This window comes from Ochotona princeps, chromosome 1, assembly GCF_030435755.1.
Source record: "Ochotona princeps isolate mOchPri1 chromosome 1, mOchPri1.hap1, whole genome shotgun sequence".
NCBI lineage: Eukaryota > Metazoa > Chordata > Mammalia > Lagomorpha > Ochotonidae > Ochotona > Ochotona princeps.
The window spans coordinates 5,372,820-5,392,287 of record NC_080832.1 but is presented as its reverse complement, the minus strand read 5'-3'; the positions used below and the strand labels follow the sequence as shown (position 1 = coordinate 5,392,287).

Here is a 19,468-nt window from a genome sequence, read left to right as displayed (position 1 = left end):
AGATTTTATTATTATTGGAAAGCCGGATATTCAGAGAGGAGGAGAGTCAGAGAGGAAGATCTTCCGTCCAATGATTCACTTCCCAAGTGAGCCACAACGGGCCGGTACACGCCAATCTGATGCCGGGACCAGGAACCTCTTCTGGGTCTCCCATGCGGGTGCAGGGTCCCAAAGCCTTGGGCCGTCCTCAACTGCTTTCCCAGGCCACAAGCAGGGAACTGGATGGGAAGTGGAGCTGCTGGGATTAGAACCGGCGCCCATATGGGATCCCGGGGCGTTCAAGGCGAGGACTTTAGCTGCTAGGCCACGCCGCCGGGCCCCACTTGAATGTTTCTTAAGGAAAAAAATTTTTTTAGAAAAGTTTAACATGTCAAAACTGAGTTATGTGAACACGGAGATATTTTATTGCTTTACAGGGGATTTTAGGCAAATCTTAATATCTCAAAAATGTAAAACAGAATCCGTATAACAGCCTATGGAACAGTGAAACCAACTCCCTTAATAAGAATTTTTTAAATGACCTTGGTCATCTATGATGCCAAAGAGATCTACTCAAATGTTCTCTTTTTCCCTTTCGGGGAACAGCTCCCTTTCCTAAACCCCAATGTCCTCCTGTTAGATGCCAGGGAAACATTAGCACTTGTTTGATTCTAGGGCAATAGCAGCATCTCACAGTAGGCTAAGCAATGGCCTCAGTACCACAAGCCCCGCTGAAGTGGGTGACCTTCACAGAGGAGGGTCTGATCATGGGGAGGACAAATGTTATGCTTTGAAACACAGAAATACTAGCCAAGGGTAAGGTGTCCGGGCAGTGGAGTGCCTGCAGTCCATGTAAGAGAGCCAATTTCTGCTCTCACTCCCAGCTTCCTGCTAAGGGACACTCCAGGAGGCAGCAGGTGGTGGCTCAGGTCCCAGGTTCCTGCATCCACATGGCAGATGCAAACTGCGCTCCTGGCTCCTGTCTAAGGCCTAAGTGTTCTCCATATTGATGTCCATAGTGCTTGCACCAGCCTGCAGTAATGCCAGCAGTGGAATAGGGTTCCTTCCCCCGCCGCCCCCGCCCCGGCAATCTCAGCAGCAGGTGTTGTTGGTAGCTTTCTGCATGTGGGCAATTCTTTCTGGCATTAAGTAAAACCTTAGTGCTGTTTTTATTTGAATTTCCCTTATTGCCAGAGAGCTTGAGCATTTTTTTTATGTCTGTTAGCCATTTGGATTTGTTCCTTTGTAAAGTATCTGTCCATTTCCTGTGCCCATTTCTTGACTGGTTTGTTTGTTTTGATGTTATTGTTGTTTTGGAGTTCTTTCTGTATTCTGGAGATTAGCACTTTGTCTCCTGTGTAGTGTGCAAAAATTTCCCATTCTGTTGGTTGCCTTTTTACTCTGTTGACTGCTTCCTTTGCTGTGCAGAAGCTTCTTAGCTTAATGTAGCCTGATTTGTTGATTTTGGCTTTGATTTCCCTTGCTTTTAATAATTTAGGTTTTTAATTAAAAATAATAAACTAAACAATTAAACTTCGTGTTTGCTTTGCCCTTATGTGTGGGTAAGCTGAACACAAATGCTTCAATATACAAGTATTGTCATAGTTATTTATGATAAAAGGTGAAACAGAACATGAAGCTTTACAAAGAAAGTTTAAAATATTGTACCACATCCCAGTTGAACTAATTTCACTAGTTGACGTCCCCTTTTACAAATTTCAAGCATGTACCCTTTGAGCTACCTGGAATCCTTACAGGAAAATAAAATGACTTTCAGATCCAGTGCTGTTCTAATTTTAAATTAGCAGTGTGGAGCTGAATCAGGTTCACATTCCCTCGTCTAAGGTGCACTTTTAGGTCAAGTTGATGCTTGTACTATTAAAACCAAGGTTAAGTTTTACTGCTATTTAAAATGATCTTATTAGACTGTCTTTAAGTACATACATATTAAGAATAAAGACCCTGCTTTTCTGAAAGTTAAATACATGGAAATTTTCTTTGAGTTGCAGTAGTTGGAGTTTTTATAACAGTGTCCAAAATTCTGTCAATCTAAGAAAAATTGCACAATGAATTTAGAAAAATATAGAGATTATGGTTACTATTCAGCCATATCATGAAAATATAACCCAGAAGAGTGGTTTGACTGCACCATGGGGCAAGTGGACTCTCCCAGACTGAGTGCTGGTCCCAGGCACACGGATTCCCTGGCACTTCCTATCCTACCTGGCAAACATTCACTCCGCACTCACTAGAAATGCGAGAAAAAAGAAAAACAACTGGGCACAAGTGTTTCTTCTTCCCAGCTTATTAATCCATGTTGAAATAATGCAGCTCCTGCCCCCATTTTTCTAAACAAAGCGATTGCTTATGGGTCTAAATGTTTTTGTTTAACTGTGAATTCAGCTACACCCTACATTATCTGGTATGTGGTGTATTTGTCACTTGGTTTCTTACTTCCTTGTGGATCCTCTTGTTAATTCAGCAGTTAAAATTTCTGTGTAGGATAGGTTTTCAGAATTATATTCGTGCTGGGAATATCTAAATTTCTTCACATCCTAACAGCATGATCAACTGGTCAAATGTGTCCTGTATGCTGCCAAAGGCTGGGCTTCCTAGAGGTGACAGAGGTCTCCCTGGCACAGGCTCCCTCTGTTCCCTCATGGGCTTACCCTGCAGGAGATCTCCCTCCCCAAGCCCTGTCACTCTCTCCAGCCCCCGGGGATGAATCTGCCTATTATTCACCTATTCCGACAGTGACTCCTATTTTGAATCCATGTTACCGACATTTGCCATCTTGGATTGCTGAACGCTTAGTGAAAATGTAGAGAACATTCTTTTTGGCCTTTTTTAATATTGCTCTTCATTCTTTGATGGGACATGTTTTTGATCTCACGCAATTTAGGTGTCTTCTGCAACCTGCAGAGAGCTGGATTCTCTACTGAGAAGCAGCGTGTTGATATTTCACTGCACCCCGGGTCACAGCTGTGTCATCCTGTGTGTGCTGTTTCCCTGCACTTCACTCTTCCTTATTCTTTTAGCCTCATTCCTCTTTTCTCTACTAATTCTACATTTAGTTTTTATTTCAATCTCCAGGAAGGCACGTGGGCTGCTGTGAATGCATCTTTTTAACTTCAGGCTATGCTAAAGTACCGAGCCTGACCCCCATCACTGGGCCTGGAGTTGTTTCCCAAGAGGTTGCAGGGAGACCTTCTTGGAAGACTTAGGCCTGGGCATCCAATGAAGGGGCTGGTAATGATGTGCTGGGATGTGGTCTTCCAGGCCTACCAGGGGCCTGGGAGACAGGCTGGGCACTTCTGCAGGGAAGAAAGAGGGCAGTGATCAGACCACATGCTGGAAAACTTTGTCCTTGTGCCCTCCCTGGAAATCAGCCACGACCCCAAGGTATAGCACAACTGGAGCACAGTGAAGGCCCATGTGCCGGACAGCAAGGACTCGGACCTTAGTCAAAGGAGTCCTAGCTTTGAACCTATAAATCGACTGTGTTTAGAAAGACTTCTGAGGAGAAAGGAGCCAATCCTGTTTGCTGACAGAAAACTCACGAGGGAGGAAATCCCATGTGAGGAATAAGGCACCAGGGAAAGACATAGATATGCAGTGGTAAATAGGATCCTGCATTCCTTCAAACTCCACTCTGCACTTGGCACCAGGGAGTTCCAGAGAACAAATGTGAGGGATCCTGGAGACAGAGCTCTTGGTACCTTAGGAAGTAGAAAGACTCAGTTGGGGATACAGGAGCGAACCTGGAGGGAAGCGCCACTCTTAACAGCACTAGAGGATGCCACCACCACAAAGCCTGGAAGTGCAGACGAGAACTGAATCTTTCAACCTGTGACTCGTGCCCTCATCAGCAGGTGTGCCCACTGCAGGGAAGCCTGTGGGAGTAGACCAAGTAGGGAAACTTCCTGCCTGCCTCTGCTCAACTTGTCACCAGGACAGCCACATTCATCACAAGGCCTTCTGGGCACAGCCCAGTGTTTGATGTGTTTGGTAAATGTGCACCTGAGTTATGGCTTTGGGAGTGCCATAAACATGAGGACTCCTTCAGTTGCCTCCTTGTGCTTGCTTAGGAAAAAAAAAAAAGTGTTCCCACTTGGGAGGCAAAGCAGACAGTGACTTTTGGAAAAAAAAATCAAAAACAAAACAAAACAAAAACAGTGGTCATGGCGCAGCACCATCACCAAGGAATCTACCCCAAAACCAAGTGTCTGGTTAAGCTGTGGACCGTGTGACCACAAAGGCCTTCTTTTGATCACTTTTCACTGAGGGTTCTGCCAGGTAAGGCTGACAGCAAGAATGCCAACCTGGAGGCAGGGAGGCGCCATGCAATGCCAAGGGCCTGAGCCAGTCATGGGTGGTTACTATGGAAGGCAGGGCCTCTAAAGGACTCTAGAAGGACGTCGGAGGTCAGACCTTAGGACAACTTCTTGCGGCGAGGGGTTGTGGTATATACTGGCAGAGGAGGATTGGGTGGGACTGCCTTGCTCCTAAGGGTGACTGCATTACCTCTGCAGTTTGCAGGGAAGTTGCATCCTGGGGCCTGGCGAGGGGCCCATGGCTGTGCCTGTGCAAGGGTCCTTATGATGTCAAGCCAGCCTGGTCCTCCAGATGGCCTTCCAGAAGAGCCTTCAGGCTTGAATTCTGATGTGAAATACCCTGGCCTTACAGATGCTGGTGCTGAGGTTTCTTTAATGAACTTATACTCACATGTGAAGACAGCACCCCAGGACAGTGAAAGCAGAGATCACCCCAAAGTGTCCCTTCAGAGCCCCTTCCAATGCCTACTTCTCTCCACCAATCCCTAGGTTGCTGTTGTTTTCTGTTGCCACTGGTTTTTGTTCTCCGGAATTTCATACGCCACGTCCTGAAATACGTATTGTTCTTGTCTGATTTCTTTTGCTGAGCATCATCACTTGGAGAAGCATCTGTGTTACAGAGTGTACCACGATCCCTACTCTGGATTGCTCATGTATCCCGCTCAGGGGTGTGTGTGCATGAGTCTGTTTAGTCTGGAGGGATATTTCTTTCCGATAGTTTTAGTTTTAATAGTTTTCTACATACACTTCCATTATTAAGCATACTTATTCTCCACATGCTAATTTAGTTTCTAGATTCCATCCAGGTTGAAACTGCATTCTCACTCATGGTGGCCTTCTTCCATAATATGAACATGTTGTGATGTTTTTATGACTATTACTTCATCCTTCATGGAATATTACTAATAGTAAATGTTTGAGGACTTGTTGGCAAGCATGGATCTTCTGAAGGATCTGGACCAGTTGTGGCCATTTGTTGGAAAGCACAGGCCTCCTGGAGGATCTGGACCAGTTGTGGCCATGCATGGGTTATTGTCGACTTGAAACTGTCACGTAATAGTCCAGATTTGGAGCTCGACCAGTCATCATACAGGATGTGAGAATATCATCCCCAAACCCAGGCAGATTAGTTTGTGTTTACAAATTATTATGATTCACATTTTTTTATCATTACCAAATTAAGAGCAAAATAGGCAAGGGTTCCCACTACCTTCCTCTTCAATTGAGCCAATGGAGGTGTCCTATCTTACAGGTTGTGACGTTGTGTGGGCTTTGAAGCTTATTCCACGTTGGAGAAGCCCTTTGCCCTAAACCAGTCCCCGGGTACTCCCTCTCATTGTCCATTCCCAGCCGGATTGTGGTTGCCCCAGTGTGACAGCTAACACAAATTCTGCTCAGGAGTCTGACTTTCTCTGAGCATTTGTCACAGCTTGCAATTATAGTCCATCTTTTAAGCACATATGGTTTATAATTCAATACAGTATTTTTAAATAGCGCGAGCTGTCATTACTTTTATGGGGATCAATTCACCAGGCTGCCAGACTTGCAACATCACTTGAATTTATCCCAACTTCACTACATGGAGGTCAAAGGTGAAGTCAATCTGCAGTCTGTAAAGGAAATGTTTTTTTCAACATCATATGACACAGATGTCCCCTCTGACTAACTTGAAGTTCAATCCAGAGAGAGGCAGAATATTCTGTTGTGACTTAATCCTGCCAATTACCATCAGGGTATAGGACAAGCAGTCAGATAGTCAATGATTGAAATCAGTTTTCAAAGGACCTTGCTGTAAGGATGACAAGGGAATACAATGTTACACACACTAGACTCTGCATAGATGGATGGATCAGCGATTACATGTGCTTAAGGAGAAGCTATGAAACATACCTAAAGTGACTATGGTATATGCAATTACATATGTGTGAATGCACATTATATGTGCTCCCACACATACACTACAGGCTCACACTTGAGGGCCCTTCCTTGGAAAATGTATGCACTTCAATTTCATCTCAGTAGACTTGCAACACTGCATTATGCCTTGATGCCTGTGAATGACCTACAAGCCATTACTTTTCTTTGGAATTTGCATTAACAGTGGCGCCCTCGTCTGCTTCACTGCTGTCTGGGTACCCCTGCCTTCATCCAGCAGACTGGGCAGAGGAGATGCACCTAGTGATGCCAGATCAAACACTGCACCTGTTGCTTCTGACAGACCTTGTTCCGCAGAGAAGATACCAGCCGCCAGCCGGCTGTGACAGTCTGTGCCCTCAGCACTAATGTTTGTGTTGGTGCCCTGATGGTATTTATTACATCCAAGGAAATACAGACAGATTAGAATAGACCCAAGGATTTCTTGAGGTAAAAGGTGGAACAAAACAGGATCATAACAATAAAATTACTTCTAAAATTTATGTGGAGGTTAGGGTCCCCTTCAGGAAGTACCTGCTCTATCTCTATTAGACCTATACAAGTTGAAGCTTGCATGAAGATGGATAGCCAGGAATAAACTTCAGGACAGCTGCTTATCCTGACAGCACTTTCCAAAAGTCAACTGTGACATAAAACTGCTTGGGCAAAGTGGGTTGAGATAGAGCGAGAAAGCAATTTGTGAACAATGTGAGAGTGTCGACATAAAATGGCATGACAGTGGGGGAAAGAGGACTGCTTTATCTTGGAGATTTCTCTTTCCTGAGGCTCTGCACTGATTCTTCTTCCACAGGCTCTCCTCTATGTCCCATCAATAGCATTCGAGGAAGAGCCCAAACTGTGCATTTCCAAGCAATCACCAAAAGGGACCAGAGGGCAGGGCAGTGACAACGGAGGGCACTGTCAACATTACCAACACCTCTGAATATCATAACACTTACAGAGAAAGTCATTAAACACAAGAAAATTCAGCTGGCATTTCTGTCTGCATTCTAAGTTTCCGGTCGTCACTGCACAGCTCATCATTGTCTTGTTTGAAAAAGAAGACAAAGAAGGTTACCCAGGGAACTTACCGCTCTTGTCCCAGAGCAGGTTGGTGACTGGCATTCCCCACGCATCCGGTTTGGCACTAAGACATCTTCCCAGCAAGACGGGCCCTTTGAGAAAAACATCAACATGTGCGTCAGTCCAGTCTACATCGTGTTTTCAAAATCTTTCAACTTGCACTATGAAAGGGTAATGAAATTAACGTGTAGCCCAGTGCTTCTCAAAATGCGGCAATAGACCCAAGGGATCCTCAAGTCCTTCCATGGTACCTTCACAGACACACCAAGACCTCCCAGGGCACTGTGCCCTGAAAACCTTCAGTCCGCAAGGGCCCTGCTTAGTGTGCACTTTCTCGTTAGCAAGGGCACTGCTGACCTGGGAGTGTGTCTCCCCACCAGCACAGTCGGTGGAGCTTTGCTGGGAGTGGTTTGGCTCCTTACACAAAGCTGGACTGCTGTGCTCTCTGTGGCATCCCTCACTCAGAGAAAGGGCTGCTACTTAAGAGGTGCTCAACAAACTCTCTTAGTAATGAAAGGCATCGCTGTGAGATACCAGTGAGAGCACATCGGGGAAGCAGAGGAAGCGCACGGACAAGGCTCCAACGCCTTCAGTGGACACGTAGCTTTCAAAAGCAAGCCAGCAATATGTGTCAGGAGCCTGGAACCACTTCAAAACTTTTTTCCTTCTAAATTGTAGAAAATGCATATGGGCCCCTGAAATACTAAGAACAGAAAAAGCCAGATGCAATCGGCTTACAGATGCTGTGTACAGAGTTGAAAGAAACTGGAAATCACCCAGATTACCAGAGATAGCTGGATAAACACTCCTTGTAAAGCAAATGACATGCAGCCAGGGAAACGTATTGTCCTCGCTACTTGGTGGAAGGAGTACAAAACCCAACTCAAGTAGGAGTCCAAGCATTTAGAGGAGTTCGGCCAGGTTAGGAAGAAATCAAGATACAATCTGCATCCTTTTAGGTAGCTGTCTTCTCACTAAGGATACATGTTTATTGTTTAAAAATATAAGACTTTTCTTCAGTGTACAACAATTTAAATTGGTGACTTTTTTATAAAGATTTATTTATTTTTATTGTAAAGTCAGATATACAGAGAGGAGGAGAGACAGAGCAGAAGATCTTCTGTCTGATGATTCACTCCCCAATCAGCTGCAATGGCTGGTGCTGAGCCTAACCAAAGCCAGGAGCCCGGAGTCTCCTCCAAGTCTCCCACAAAAGTGCAGGGTCCCAAGGCTTTAGATCATCCTCGACTGTATTCCCAGGCCACAGGCAGGGAGCTGGATTGGAAGTGGGGTTGCTGACACATGAACCGGTGCCCATATGGGATTCCAGTGCGTGCAAGGTGAGGACCTTAGCTGCCAGGCTACTGAGCCAGGTCCCTGAATTGGTGACTTTTAAAATGAAAATCCACCTGCCAATCACCATCACAGAGGTCCTGGGGGCAGCAGGTGAATGCATCAGGACCCCCGTGGCTGCTGGTCACCACTGGCCAGCTGTGTGAACACAGCGACCTCCTGGTAGTCCTGAGAGCATCATTCAATTTTCACTTAAAAGCTGACAACCAAAAAAACCCAGAGTAGAACAGAAGATCACACCGGTCACAAAAACATTCCCCAGGATTTCTGGGAGTGGAAATGGGGTTCTGTCCCCACAGGACGACAAGGATGCTGAGTGCTCCACATCAGGGCAAGGTCCCATGGCCTGGGCTGGCAACGTGAGGAGTAACAGCAGAGGACGGTAGCGGCCATAGCCGTTTCACAACCAGAGACCCCCCCGGGCCACGCCAAGCCATTGACGGAGGTCATCGCAAGTTGGCACACACTGCTCTCACCCGGGCTTCAGCCCAGGGCAGCCTGGTCACACTGCAGCGGTTTGTGGTATAAACGCCAGCAGAGCAGGCAACTGCTCTTGCTTCCCCTGCTATCTGCTCTGCTGCTGTCTCCACGCGGCAACACGTATATGTGCAACACACACAGCACACACTCGCTTGCTCTGCTCAACAGAGTAGCTGCCTGGGCAAGTTCTACCAGAAAGAGCTGGAGCCTTTTTACAGGGGCCTCTTCACTCAGTCCTCACAGGATCCAGGGTAGGGATTCACGGACCGTTAACCCTGAACTGCTGCTGGCCCTGGAAGCAAGTGCAGAGACAAATGATGGGCGGCTTGGAGCACAGCTCTGAGTGTGCCTGCTACGGAAGCAGGTCCCAGGCCAGCATCTGGCCAACTGGGGTTGGAGGCGGCCCTTCCTCCCAGTCCCAGTCCCTCTCTGATGCGAGTTGATGTAAAGGAGGCAGTCTTTGCACCCCGTCGCAGCCTGTGACAAGGAGTCTGCACCTCCCTTGCGACACCGGCTCATCTCAAAGCATTCTGTGGTTTCCTTGGCTTATTCCCACCCTCCCCTCCCTTGGCTGGAATGTCGCAGCCATGTGTGCAAGTGCACGCCGCGTCCTGAGGTCTGCTCCACAAATCATCAGGGCGCAGGAAGGAAGCCACCAGCTCTGGCACCGCTGCCTCCCTTACAATGGATGCTTGGCTGACTGCCAGGCCTGGACATGCACACGCTTCTCATTTGTTCCCCTGCCTCATCTAGTTCTGCCTTCTGGTTTTCTTGTCAGGCCATCTCTGCAAGTTTATCATTGCAACAAGTCAGAGTGTCAGCAAACAACCCTGCGGCTCCTGTGACTTCCCTTGAACTCTCCAGAAATCACTGATTGGACAGGAGCAGGGTCCATGTTCCTTCCTTCTGGGGACAGCAGTCATCTCTGGGCAGGTAATAATGTGACTTTTGGCAGGTGACTGTGCTAAGCTTTGGCTCCCCAAGAAGTCCAGGCTGGCAAGAAATGCCCCTCACCGTGGCTGCTAGGACCTGGAGGTGGTGTTGTAGGTTCTAACTCACAGCACACGCAACTTGGAAAGAACCAGCTCTCCACAGAGCAGCGCTACTCATGCGGGGCAGAAGGCAAGCTCTACTGAGAGTTCCCTGCTCAGGGAACAGCATCCCTCCTCATGCAGCTCACTGTGTTGGGGATGGCATCCCTGCTCGAGGGCAAGAGGACACCGAGGGACTCCCTGTGCCTGCCACAAATCTTCATTTATCTTTTTGTGTCCCAGTAGTGACTAAAACATTCAGGTAACAATTCTAGTAGTTGCCATATAAAGCACCATGCTTTCTGGCAAATCCTTTGGTCACACAGGGAAATTACATAAAATGTATTCACAGTTTTCTTCTTGATCTAAAATCATTCAATGACATAAGTAATGAAAAAAATACCATTCTATTGGATGTAGGGACTCAACACAATGAAATGAATGAGAGCACTTGAAAAAGTTGGTGGAAGACATGTATTATGAAACAACAATGAACGCATTTCAGAGTTTTTGCAACAAAATAAATTTATCTTTTCATTTCATTTTTCCACAAACACTTAGATGTACTCTCATACATAATGGTAATTCATACTATCAGTACAAACACTGTAACTGCTCAGAAAACAAAAATCAGTATTTGAGTAAATCTATGTCATTATCAAGTTGATTTAACTTTGCACAGTTCTTGCCCATTATCCTTCAACAGCTATGGCTAAAGCATTTATAGTGAACAGCTTTCACACAGCAGAAAGATCTTTGCTTCAAAAAATTAAAAATAGCAGTAGGAGAAAGCTATGGGACATGAACCCGAAGACTTTTCAAATCAAAGAAAGATAAAAAAAAATTGAAGACAATGTCAGAACAATGTGAAACACACACTTAAAATCAACCGACTGCTTTTGAGAAAATATGTGTGTGTGTGTGTGTGTGTGTGTGTGTGTGTGTGTGTGTGTGTGTGTGTGTTTTACTTGGCTGAGCAATGTTCACAAACAAGAGAAATACAAAAAGTAGTTTATCGCCTATTGCGGGGCGAGCAAACTACGACCTGAAGGCCAAATGATGCCAGTGCCTGTTGCTGTACAGACCATGGGCTAAGAAGCGCTTTCACGTTTTGGAATGGTTGGGAAACATGAAAAGAAGACTGGTTAGTGACAGAGGAAAATTACATAAAATCCAAATGTCAGTGTCCTCAAACCAAGTTGTATTGGCACAGCTGTATTTCTCTGTGCGTCCTTTGATGCTGCAACGGTGCAGTGCAGTTGCTGAACACAGATTTTGCGACCTGTGAACACACAGGGCTCACTGCAGGACCCTTCGCAGACCAACTTGCTGAAGACCTGCCAGATTCCACTGGAAAAAAAAATCCTCTTTCATTTTGAGAAATGAGGCAGCACTTTGGCTACCACACCATTACATCAGTCTGTATGTGTATTCTGGGTCTCGAGTGAGAAATAACTTCCTTGGAACTACTGGCCTGAGAAATAAGACAACACATTGGCCACGAGGAAGCAGGTGAATCCAGGGGTTGGCACCAGGGGTGGTACAGGAATGTCTAAAAGTAGCAAGCACACCTGGTGAGCACAGATCTGTCCAAAGAGTGTGGTCGCCAGCAGGTAAGTGTGACGCAGAATTCTATTTAAACATAGTTTGCTGATGCATGTAAATCAGAAAGGCAAAAATAAAAATCCATCAAACAGCAAATGGTGATAAAATCTATCTATCATCTATCTATCTATCTATCTATCAAATCTGAGTTCTTAGAGCTAATCCAAAAGTTATTTTGGCTATGTCTTTCAATTCTCCGTTGAGTAGAAAACTTAAGTGCAAAACTGACTGGCTTGTAACCAAACACCAATCTAAAAACGTCCAAAGAAGACAAAGAAAATAGGACTTATTTCTTGAATTACCTAAATAAATGCTGTAATCTGTTTCTTTACATGTGGGTGTATGCCCTATTGCTTCAAATAAATTAGAGACCCTATTTTCTAAAACCTTACTAGAATATCTTGAGTACTTACAGTTTTTGAAAAGAGCTCTTTTCAAAGTAATTTTACTTACACTGTATTTTCTACCAATTATCTCTCATCAACAAAATTGTTACTTTAAAAATATTCTCTTAAACGACTCCACCACAAACATTTAAGCCATATCACTAAACTTAAGGGGGCAAAACACTTTGGAAAATTGTACTTGGAAAAACAGGCAGGAAAGTCGGCAGTAAGGCTTGTGATTTCCCTTGTCTCCTCTGTAAGAAGGTGACAGAGCAGTGTTGGAGCTCACCAACCTGCCGCCTCTGATTGCTGTTGTCAGCTGCATGCTCTGGAGACGGCTCTGCTTAGTGTGTCCTGACTCTGCTCTCCTCATTTGAAAAGTTTCAGATGTTAGAAACATCCTTCCTACAGTGGTCATGAAGCCCTAGCAAAGCATCACGTGCCAGGAGCCTTGAAAGGAGCCTGGCACCTAGTCACTTAGGAACATGTTAACTCTTGCAGTAATGTTCTTTTCTTGCTGGGCAGGGTTACTTTTAGTCTTCTTCCACAGCCTTGGAAGTTACTAAGCTGTTGACAAAGAATTTACAGAGCTGTCATTAGAGCAGGAACTCAACAGATACAATTGTTAATAATAAACAGGAAAAAAATGATAAGAAAAAGCCCTTGATCTAAAATGTCCCTCTAGTCAGCAAATATTTATTGAATAGCATTAAATTCACGAGGGTATAATTATGAAAAAGCGACAAGAATCCTTTTTCTGTTTTTAATGCTTCCATTTATCTATTCAGAAGCCAAACACATACGCATGGACTCACTGAGTGAAGAGACAAGAGAGTGAGTACAAGAGATAATGGGCCTTCTGCTGCTTCATTCCCTGATCGGCTGCAACAGCCAGGGCTGAACCAACTGCTGCAGCCAGGAGCCCAGAATTCCGCCTCGTTCCGACACGTGCGTGGTGGGAGCCCCATGTCTTAGCCCGTTGTCTGCTCACTCCTCGTATGCGTTAGCAGGAAACTGGATGTAAGTGCGGCAGCAAGGACTCAACCAGGCACTGTGACAAGGCACGCAGGCGTCCCAGGGGCCAGTCCTCACTTCTGCACTCCTCCCAGATTGGTTTTCTTGTCAACTTTATGGGAAAATCACAAAAGTTGATGTCAGAGTTACACACACACTCAGACCTAGAATGGTTTTCAACGCTGCATGAAGGGCCGGCTAAATGAAAAGCAGCGGGTGACCCACACGCCCCTGATGCAAATGCAAGACAGTAAAGCTGGTTTGGAAATCCGCAGGGCATATTGAAACAAAACCACAGTCTTAACATATAGCTAACATATGTTACATGCACATGATTACCTAAAACGTACGAAAATACACCCACGTGGAGAACCAGTTTCTTTAGAATAGCCCCACATTGAGAGTTCCCGCTATATCAAAACATGGAAAAACAAGCTGGTATGTCCATCCTGAGGAATATTACTTAAGAACAAGCAGTATTACATTACTTGTGAGATTAACACAACATGGAAGGGCCTCAAAATCGTGCTGAGGGAATGAAGCCAAACATGAATAGAGCAAGTCACATAATTCTATTCATAAAACAACAAACCAATCTACAGAGACAACAGCAGAGTGCTGTGAGCAGAGGCTGGGCTGGACTACACGGGGCACCAGCAAGCTGGAGATTGCTGGGCGCCGATCTGAAGTCCTAAGCTCCAGCACCTTGGAAGGCAGTTCAACTAAGCTGGAGGTCATTCAGGTAGGCTCTAACTCAGGGTTCTTACATGTAGAAGAGGTTACAACACACAAGCACACTCACATGTATATCTATGTGGAGAGAGAGAGAATGAATTTTGCGAAGGCCCAGAGTGGAGACACAATCTCCAGGCTGAGGGAGAGGCCGCAGAGGAAGCTAACCTCAATCCCGGACTCTGAGCCATCACAATTCTGAGAAAATAAATCTCATTCATTCACTCATTCACTTAGAGATCCTTTGATTTGAAAATCAGAATTAGAGAGAAGGCAGAGAGACAGAAGGAGAGTGATCTTCCACCTGTTGCTATGTATAAACAGATGCAAATGCTCCCCAATTACAGATATGCAAAAAACTTTAATTAACATTCACAAAAGATGGCATATGACCAATCATAATATGCAACATCATTAATAATGATAACTCATAGCATCATAACAACATCAGCAAAATTCAAGTTAGAGTACCAATGTAAGATTTCATTTGATTCCTGTATAGCAATATTAAATATGGGTAAAGATAAGGCTCAACCAATAGTTGTCACATACCATTGGTACAAATTCAAAATGATCCCTTTGGAAATGGTCATAACTTCTTACTGCTAAATATACCTAAATTTTGGTTTAACATTTTCATGCCAATGCATTGACCCAAGAGAAAAGAAAAATATATACAGAAGCACGTGCAGACACACACACACACACACACACACACACATCCCTGTACAAAAATACTCATCATGGCCTTATTCATATTAACTCCCACTTTAAGCAAAAGTTCTCTGACAATGAATAAATGAACCATAATATGACAAACATTATTATATGTACAGCAGTTAGGTGAAAAATAGTTTCTCACATAACACAGAAAATATTGAATGAAAAGAGAAAGCACAAATGTATTTAATTTATATGAAATCCAACCCTGAGAGAAAAATCTATAGTGACAGATATCATAAGGTAGTTCTCTTTGGTGGCGGAGAAGGGAGGAAGGACCTTTACATATGCTTTTTAATTTGTTCATTTTTATTAGAAAGGCAGATTTTACAGAGAGAGAGGTCTTCCGTTCATTCTCCAAACAGCTGCAATGGCTGCAGCAGAGCCAATCTGAAGAAGCTGGGAGATACGCGTTCCCTCCTGGTCACTGGACCAGAGGAGCTGGGCACGAATGGGCACCCATATGAGATGCTAGTGCGGTAGGCAGAGGGTTTCTTGGCTACGCTAGGCACTAGTCCTGGGGTTTCCTTTTATAGTTTCACATATTGCTTAGATCAAGTGTTTATCTTTCTTGGTCTGATTTATTTCACTTAGCATCATGTTCCCTAGACTCATTCACTTTATCTCAAATGACAGATTTTCCCTTTTATTTTTTAATAAAAATACTCAATCCATTAATCATTAAGGAAATGCAAATTAACATCACAGCGGGGTCTGATTTCATACCTGTTTGGCTATTATCACAAAGATGAAATGTCGGTGTTGGCAGGGATATGGAGAGAAGGAATTCCTTGCACACCACAGCTTTGAGTTGGAATTAATAACGGTGGCAAAAAGAAAGATCTTCAAAAAGGCAAAAGTAGAAGCACCATGGACTAAACAATCCAACTCCTGGGAACTGAAGGCAGCAGGTGGGAGCATGGCACTCCCAGGTTCTTTACAGCAGTAGCACAATAGCTAAGACATGGACTCCAGCTAAATACAATAACCACGGTGGGTGATCAACCACAGTGTGTGCTACTGAATGAACAGATAAAGAAAATGTGGCTTATTTTACATTTTGTTGTTAATCTCCAGAACAACAACCTGCATATTCCAAGTCAGCGACAATTAATGAGATGACTCTTATCAGTATTGTGGCTTTAAATGGTTCAGAAAAATCGCCATTAGGCTAAAAAAACCGCATTTACATCAAGGACTCTGAACTTTCCATATTTACATGGTTTGCTAAGAATATTAAAATCCTTTATAAAACCAATGAGCAGCTAAATCAGATCCTCTGAATCAAATACTTAAACTTTTCCCATCTATAAAATGATAAAGGTGAAAAGTCTGTTTTTCAAAGTCACCTTGTGTTTTCTTTTATGCAGAATGTTCTTTTTAAATGAAAGTGTCTGTAGAATCCAAATGTACAGAACAAACAAAGCCCACTCCATCACTACCACCCCGCCACATTTTTCAACCACCACTTCTCTCTGCCCTATGTGATGGCTTCCAGCAGGTCCCCACAAAGGCTTTTACTAATCCTGGGTCTCATGGCACAGCCAGAGAGCTGGCAAAGAGGCAAGACATGTCAAGGGCCCAGCAGCAGAAGGCTGGAGGAGCCACAGCCTTGGAAGCACAGCATGGCTGGTTCCCTCTCTCCTTTTCTGAAGAGGTACCCATGGTGCCTAACAAAGAGGGCAAAAGGGGACAGCTAACAAGCACATTTCTCTAAAATAGCTGCAAGGATTCTGCTCCGTGCTGCTGTTTGAAAACCTGTGCTGAACTTCCCTTGCTGGGCTCTAGCAGGACTGCCTGGATCCCAGGGCTCCTCCGGATCCTGCACTTCCTTCCCAGGCACCCAAACTGTGAGAGACGCACTCCTGCTCCCTGTAAACCACCCACTCTCAGTTTATTCTCTTACAGCTGCACAAAACAGGCTGGCAACGTCTCTTAGAAATATTTCGGCATTTGGCCTGGAAGTTGAGACACTGCTCAGAACGCCTGCGCCTCATCCTGAAGGGCCTGGAGCAAATCCCAGGTCAGGCTGCTGATTGCCAGTGCTTGTGTAACGCTGAGCCTTGGAGGGAGCAGGGATGTGGGACCACCACCCGCGGGGGAGCACTTGACTGAGTGTCTGTCTCCCAGCTTCAGGCTCACCTACCCACAGCTTTTGTGAAAATTGAGAGAACAGAGGGTGAGAATTCAGTCTCTCTTTCTGCCTCTTAAGTAAAAATGCATTTGGTGAAATCACAGATACAAGATCATATGGTATTATCAAAGTAAGAACACAAATTTTTGTGGGTTTTTTCTCCTCTTTTTTGTTATTTTATTCATACATAAGGTGAACACATGTCATGTATTTGACTGATACTCCCTACCCTGCCCTCGCTTCCACTTTGGTTTCACTCTGCTGCCTCTTCCTTATTTTTTTACTTAAAGACTTATTCATTATTATTGCAAAGGCAGATCAGATTTAGGGAGAGAGGGAGAGACATAGAAAGATCCTCCATCTGTTCGTTTGCTCATCAAACAGCCAGAGTTGAGCCAATCTGAAGTCAGGAACCTGGAGCTTGGGGCGAGTTGAGCCAATCTGAAGTCAGGAACCTGGAGCTTGGGGCGAGTTGAGCCAATCTGAAGTCAGGAACCTGGAGCTTGGGGCGAGTTGAGCCAATCTGAAGTCAGGAACCTGGAGCTTGGGGCGAGTTGAGCCAATCTGAAGTCAGGAACCTGGAGCTTGGGGCCGTCCTCCACTGCTTTCCCAGGCCACAAGCAGGGAGTTGGATGGGAAGCAGCCAGGACATGAACGGGCACTCAAAAGGATCCCTGCCCTTGCAAGGTGAGGTTTTAGCCACTGAGCCATCACACAAGGGCTTTATTTATTTTGTTTTTTTCCACAATGGCATACTTTCAGTTCAGTTCACAATCACAGTCTTAACCCTCCACTAGGTAAAGAATTCACCATATAGTAGTAGAAAAAAAAAAAGCCAGTGCCCCTCAAATATTCCTTTGCCGATAGAATGTGCGTCTCTACCACATAGATCGCATTTTCTGTACTCTCGTTTCCAGTTGCACCCCTTTTATTGCCTAAGACAGACTCTTCTTTTCCTCTAGTGTGCGTGCATCACATCTTCTTTATCCACAACTTTTTTCTAGCATCATATTGGGAGTTTCCATTTTGTCTCTCAATGTCTGTTCCCTTCTTCTACAGCAGTAAAACTTCAGATTTAGAATTCAGCACAGGACCACCTGGAAAAAACACTCCTATTTCCTAGCCTTCTTTGCAGTATGTACTGGCCAACAGGACACACGAGAAGTTTCTTTGGTAATTTCCAGTGGTCTTGTTTCTGTTTTACCTTTTTAGTTGGCATTTAGTTACACATATCTATGGTATACAATGTGAGGTTTCAATACATGTACACATTGTAGAATGATCAAATTAACATATCACTTCAAACATTTATTTGTGATAGCAGTAAAAAGAAAAACAACCCTGTCTTTCAGAAATTTTGAAAAACTGCTACACAATTGTTACCCATATTCACTCTACTTTAGAACAAAATGCCAGAGTTGCTTCTATCTCACTGCATCATCGTAACCGTGGGCCAATCTCCCCACTTAGCACACTGGCTCTCCATGGGAGTGACTATTCTACTGTTGAATTCAATGAGGTCGAATTCATTAGATCCCACGTAGGAGAGAGATCATGTAATTTCATCTTTTTGTTCCTGGTTATTTAACCAAACATAATTTGATCTAGGCTCATACGTATTTTTTGAAATGATTTTAAATGATTGTATGGATGAACAGTACTCCTTCATGTATAGGCGCCACATTTTCTTTATGCATTCATTAATGGACACTGAAGTTAGTTCTATGCTGGCACTACCATGAACAGCACTGTGATTAACATGGGAGTGCGGATCTTGTCTTGACAGACTGATTTCATTTGAATACATTCCCAGGAATGGAATAGCTGAGTCATAGGGTAACTCTATATTTAGTATATGTAAAATATGTTAAACAATTGTATGCCAAAAGTTTTTGGCATCTTACATGAAATGCACATATTTCTTCGAAAACAGAAAACTGACATGGGAAGAAGAATAATTTTGAACAGCTCCCTATTTTTTTTTAAAGATTTATTTATTTTATTACAGTCAGATATACACAGAGGAGAGGAGAGACAGAGAGGAAGATCTTCCATCTGATGATTCACTCCCTAAGTGAGCCGCAACGGGCCGATGCGCGTCAATCCGATGCCGGGACCAGGAACCTCTTCCGGGTCTCCCACGTGGGTGCAGTGTCCCAAAGCTTTGGGCCGTCCTCAACTGCTTTCCCAGGCCACAAGCAGGGAGCTGGATGGGAAGTGGAGCTGCCGGGATTAGAACCGGCGCCCATATGGGATCCCGGGGCTTTCAAGGCGAGGACTTTAGCCGCTAGGCCACGCCGCCAGGCCCAGCTCCCTATGTGTTTAAGAAATCAGGTTCATTTGAAAAATCTTACCCAGATACAACTATAGGCTTAGGAAATTTTATTACTAAATTATGTTAAACATTTAAAGAAGAAACAATAGCACGATAGTGTTCTTTCAGAAAACGTAAAAGAATCAAATGTTCGCCAATTCATTTGCTGATACTGACAAAACTCGATTATCAAAACCTGATGAGCACCAGAAAAAAAAAAAAGAAAAGAAAACTGTAATAGAAGGGTAAAATACAGGCCCTGCGCCATGGCCTTGTGGCTAAGGTCCTAGACTTGAATGTGCCAGGATCCCATAGGGGCACCGGTTCTAAGTCCTGAGGCCCTGCTTCCCATCCAGCTCCCTGCTTGTGGCCTGGGAAAGCAGTTGAGG

At 44.5% G+C, this 19,468-nt stretch overlaps 1 protein-coding gene across 2 annotated transcripts in view; it reads right to left on the bottom strand.

The window, feature by feature from the left end:
• PRKN (parkin RBR E3 ubiquitin protein ligase) overlaps window positions 1-19,468 on the bottom strand; it is a 1,179,505-nt gene that overhangs the window by 551,057 nt on the left and 608,980 nt on the right. For both annotated transcript variants that reach the window (XM_058656181.1, XM_058656677.1), the window contains exon 5: window positions 7,319-7,402. In XM_058656181.1, the coding sequence (XP_058512164.1) occupies window positions 7,319-7,402 (84 nt within the window). The remainder of the gene's footprint in view (window positions 1-7,318; window positions 7,403-19,468) is intronic.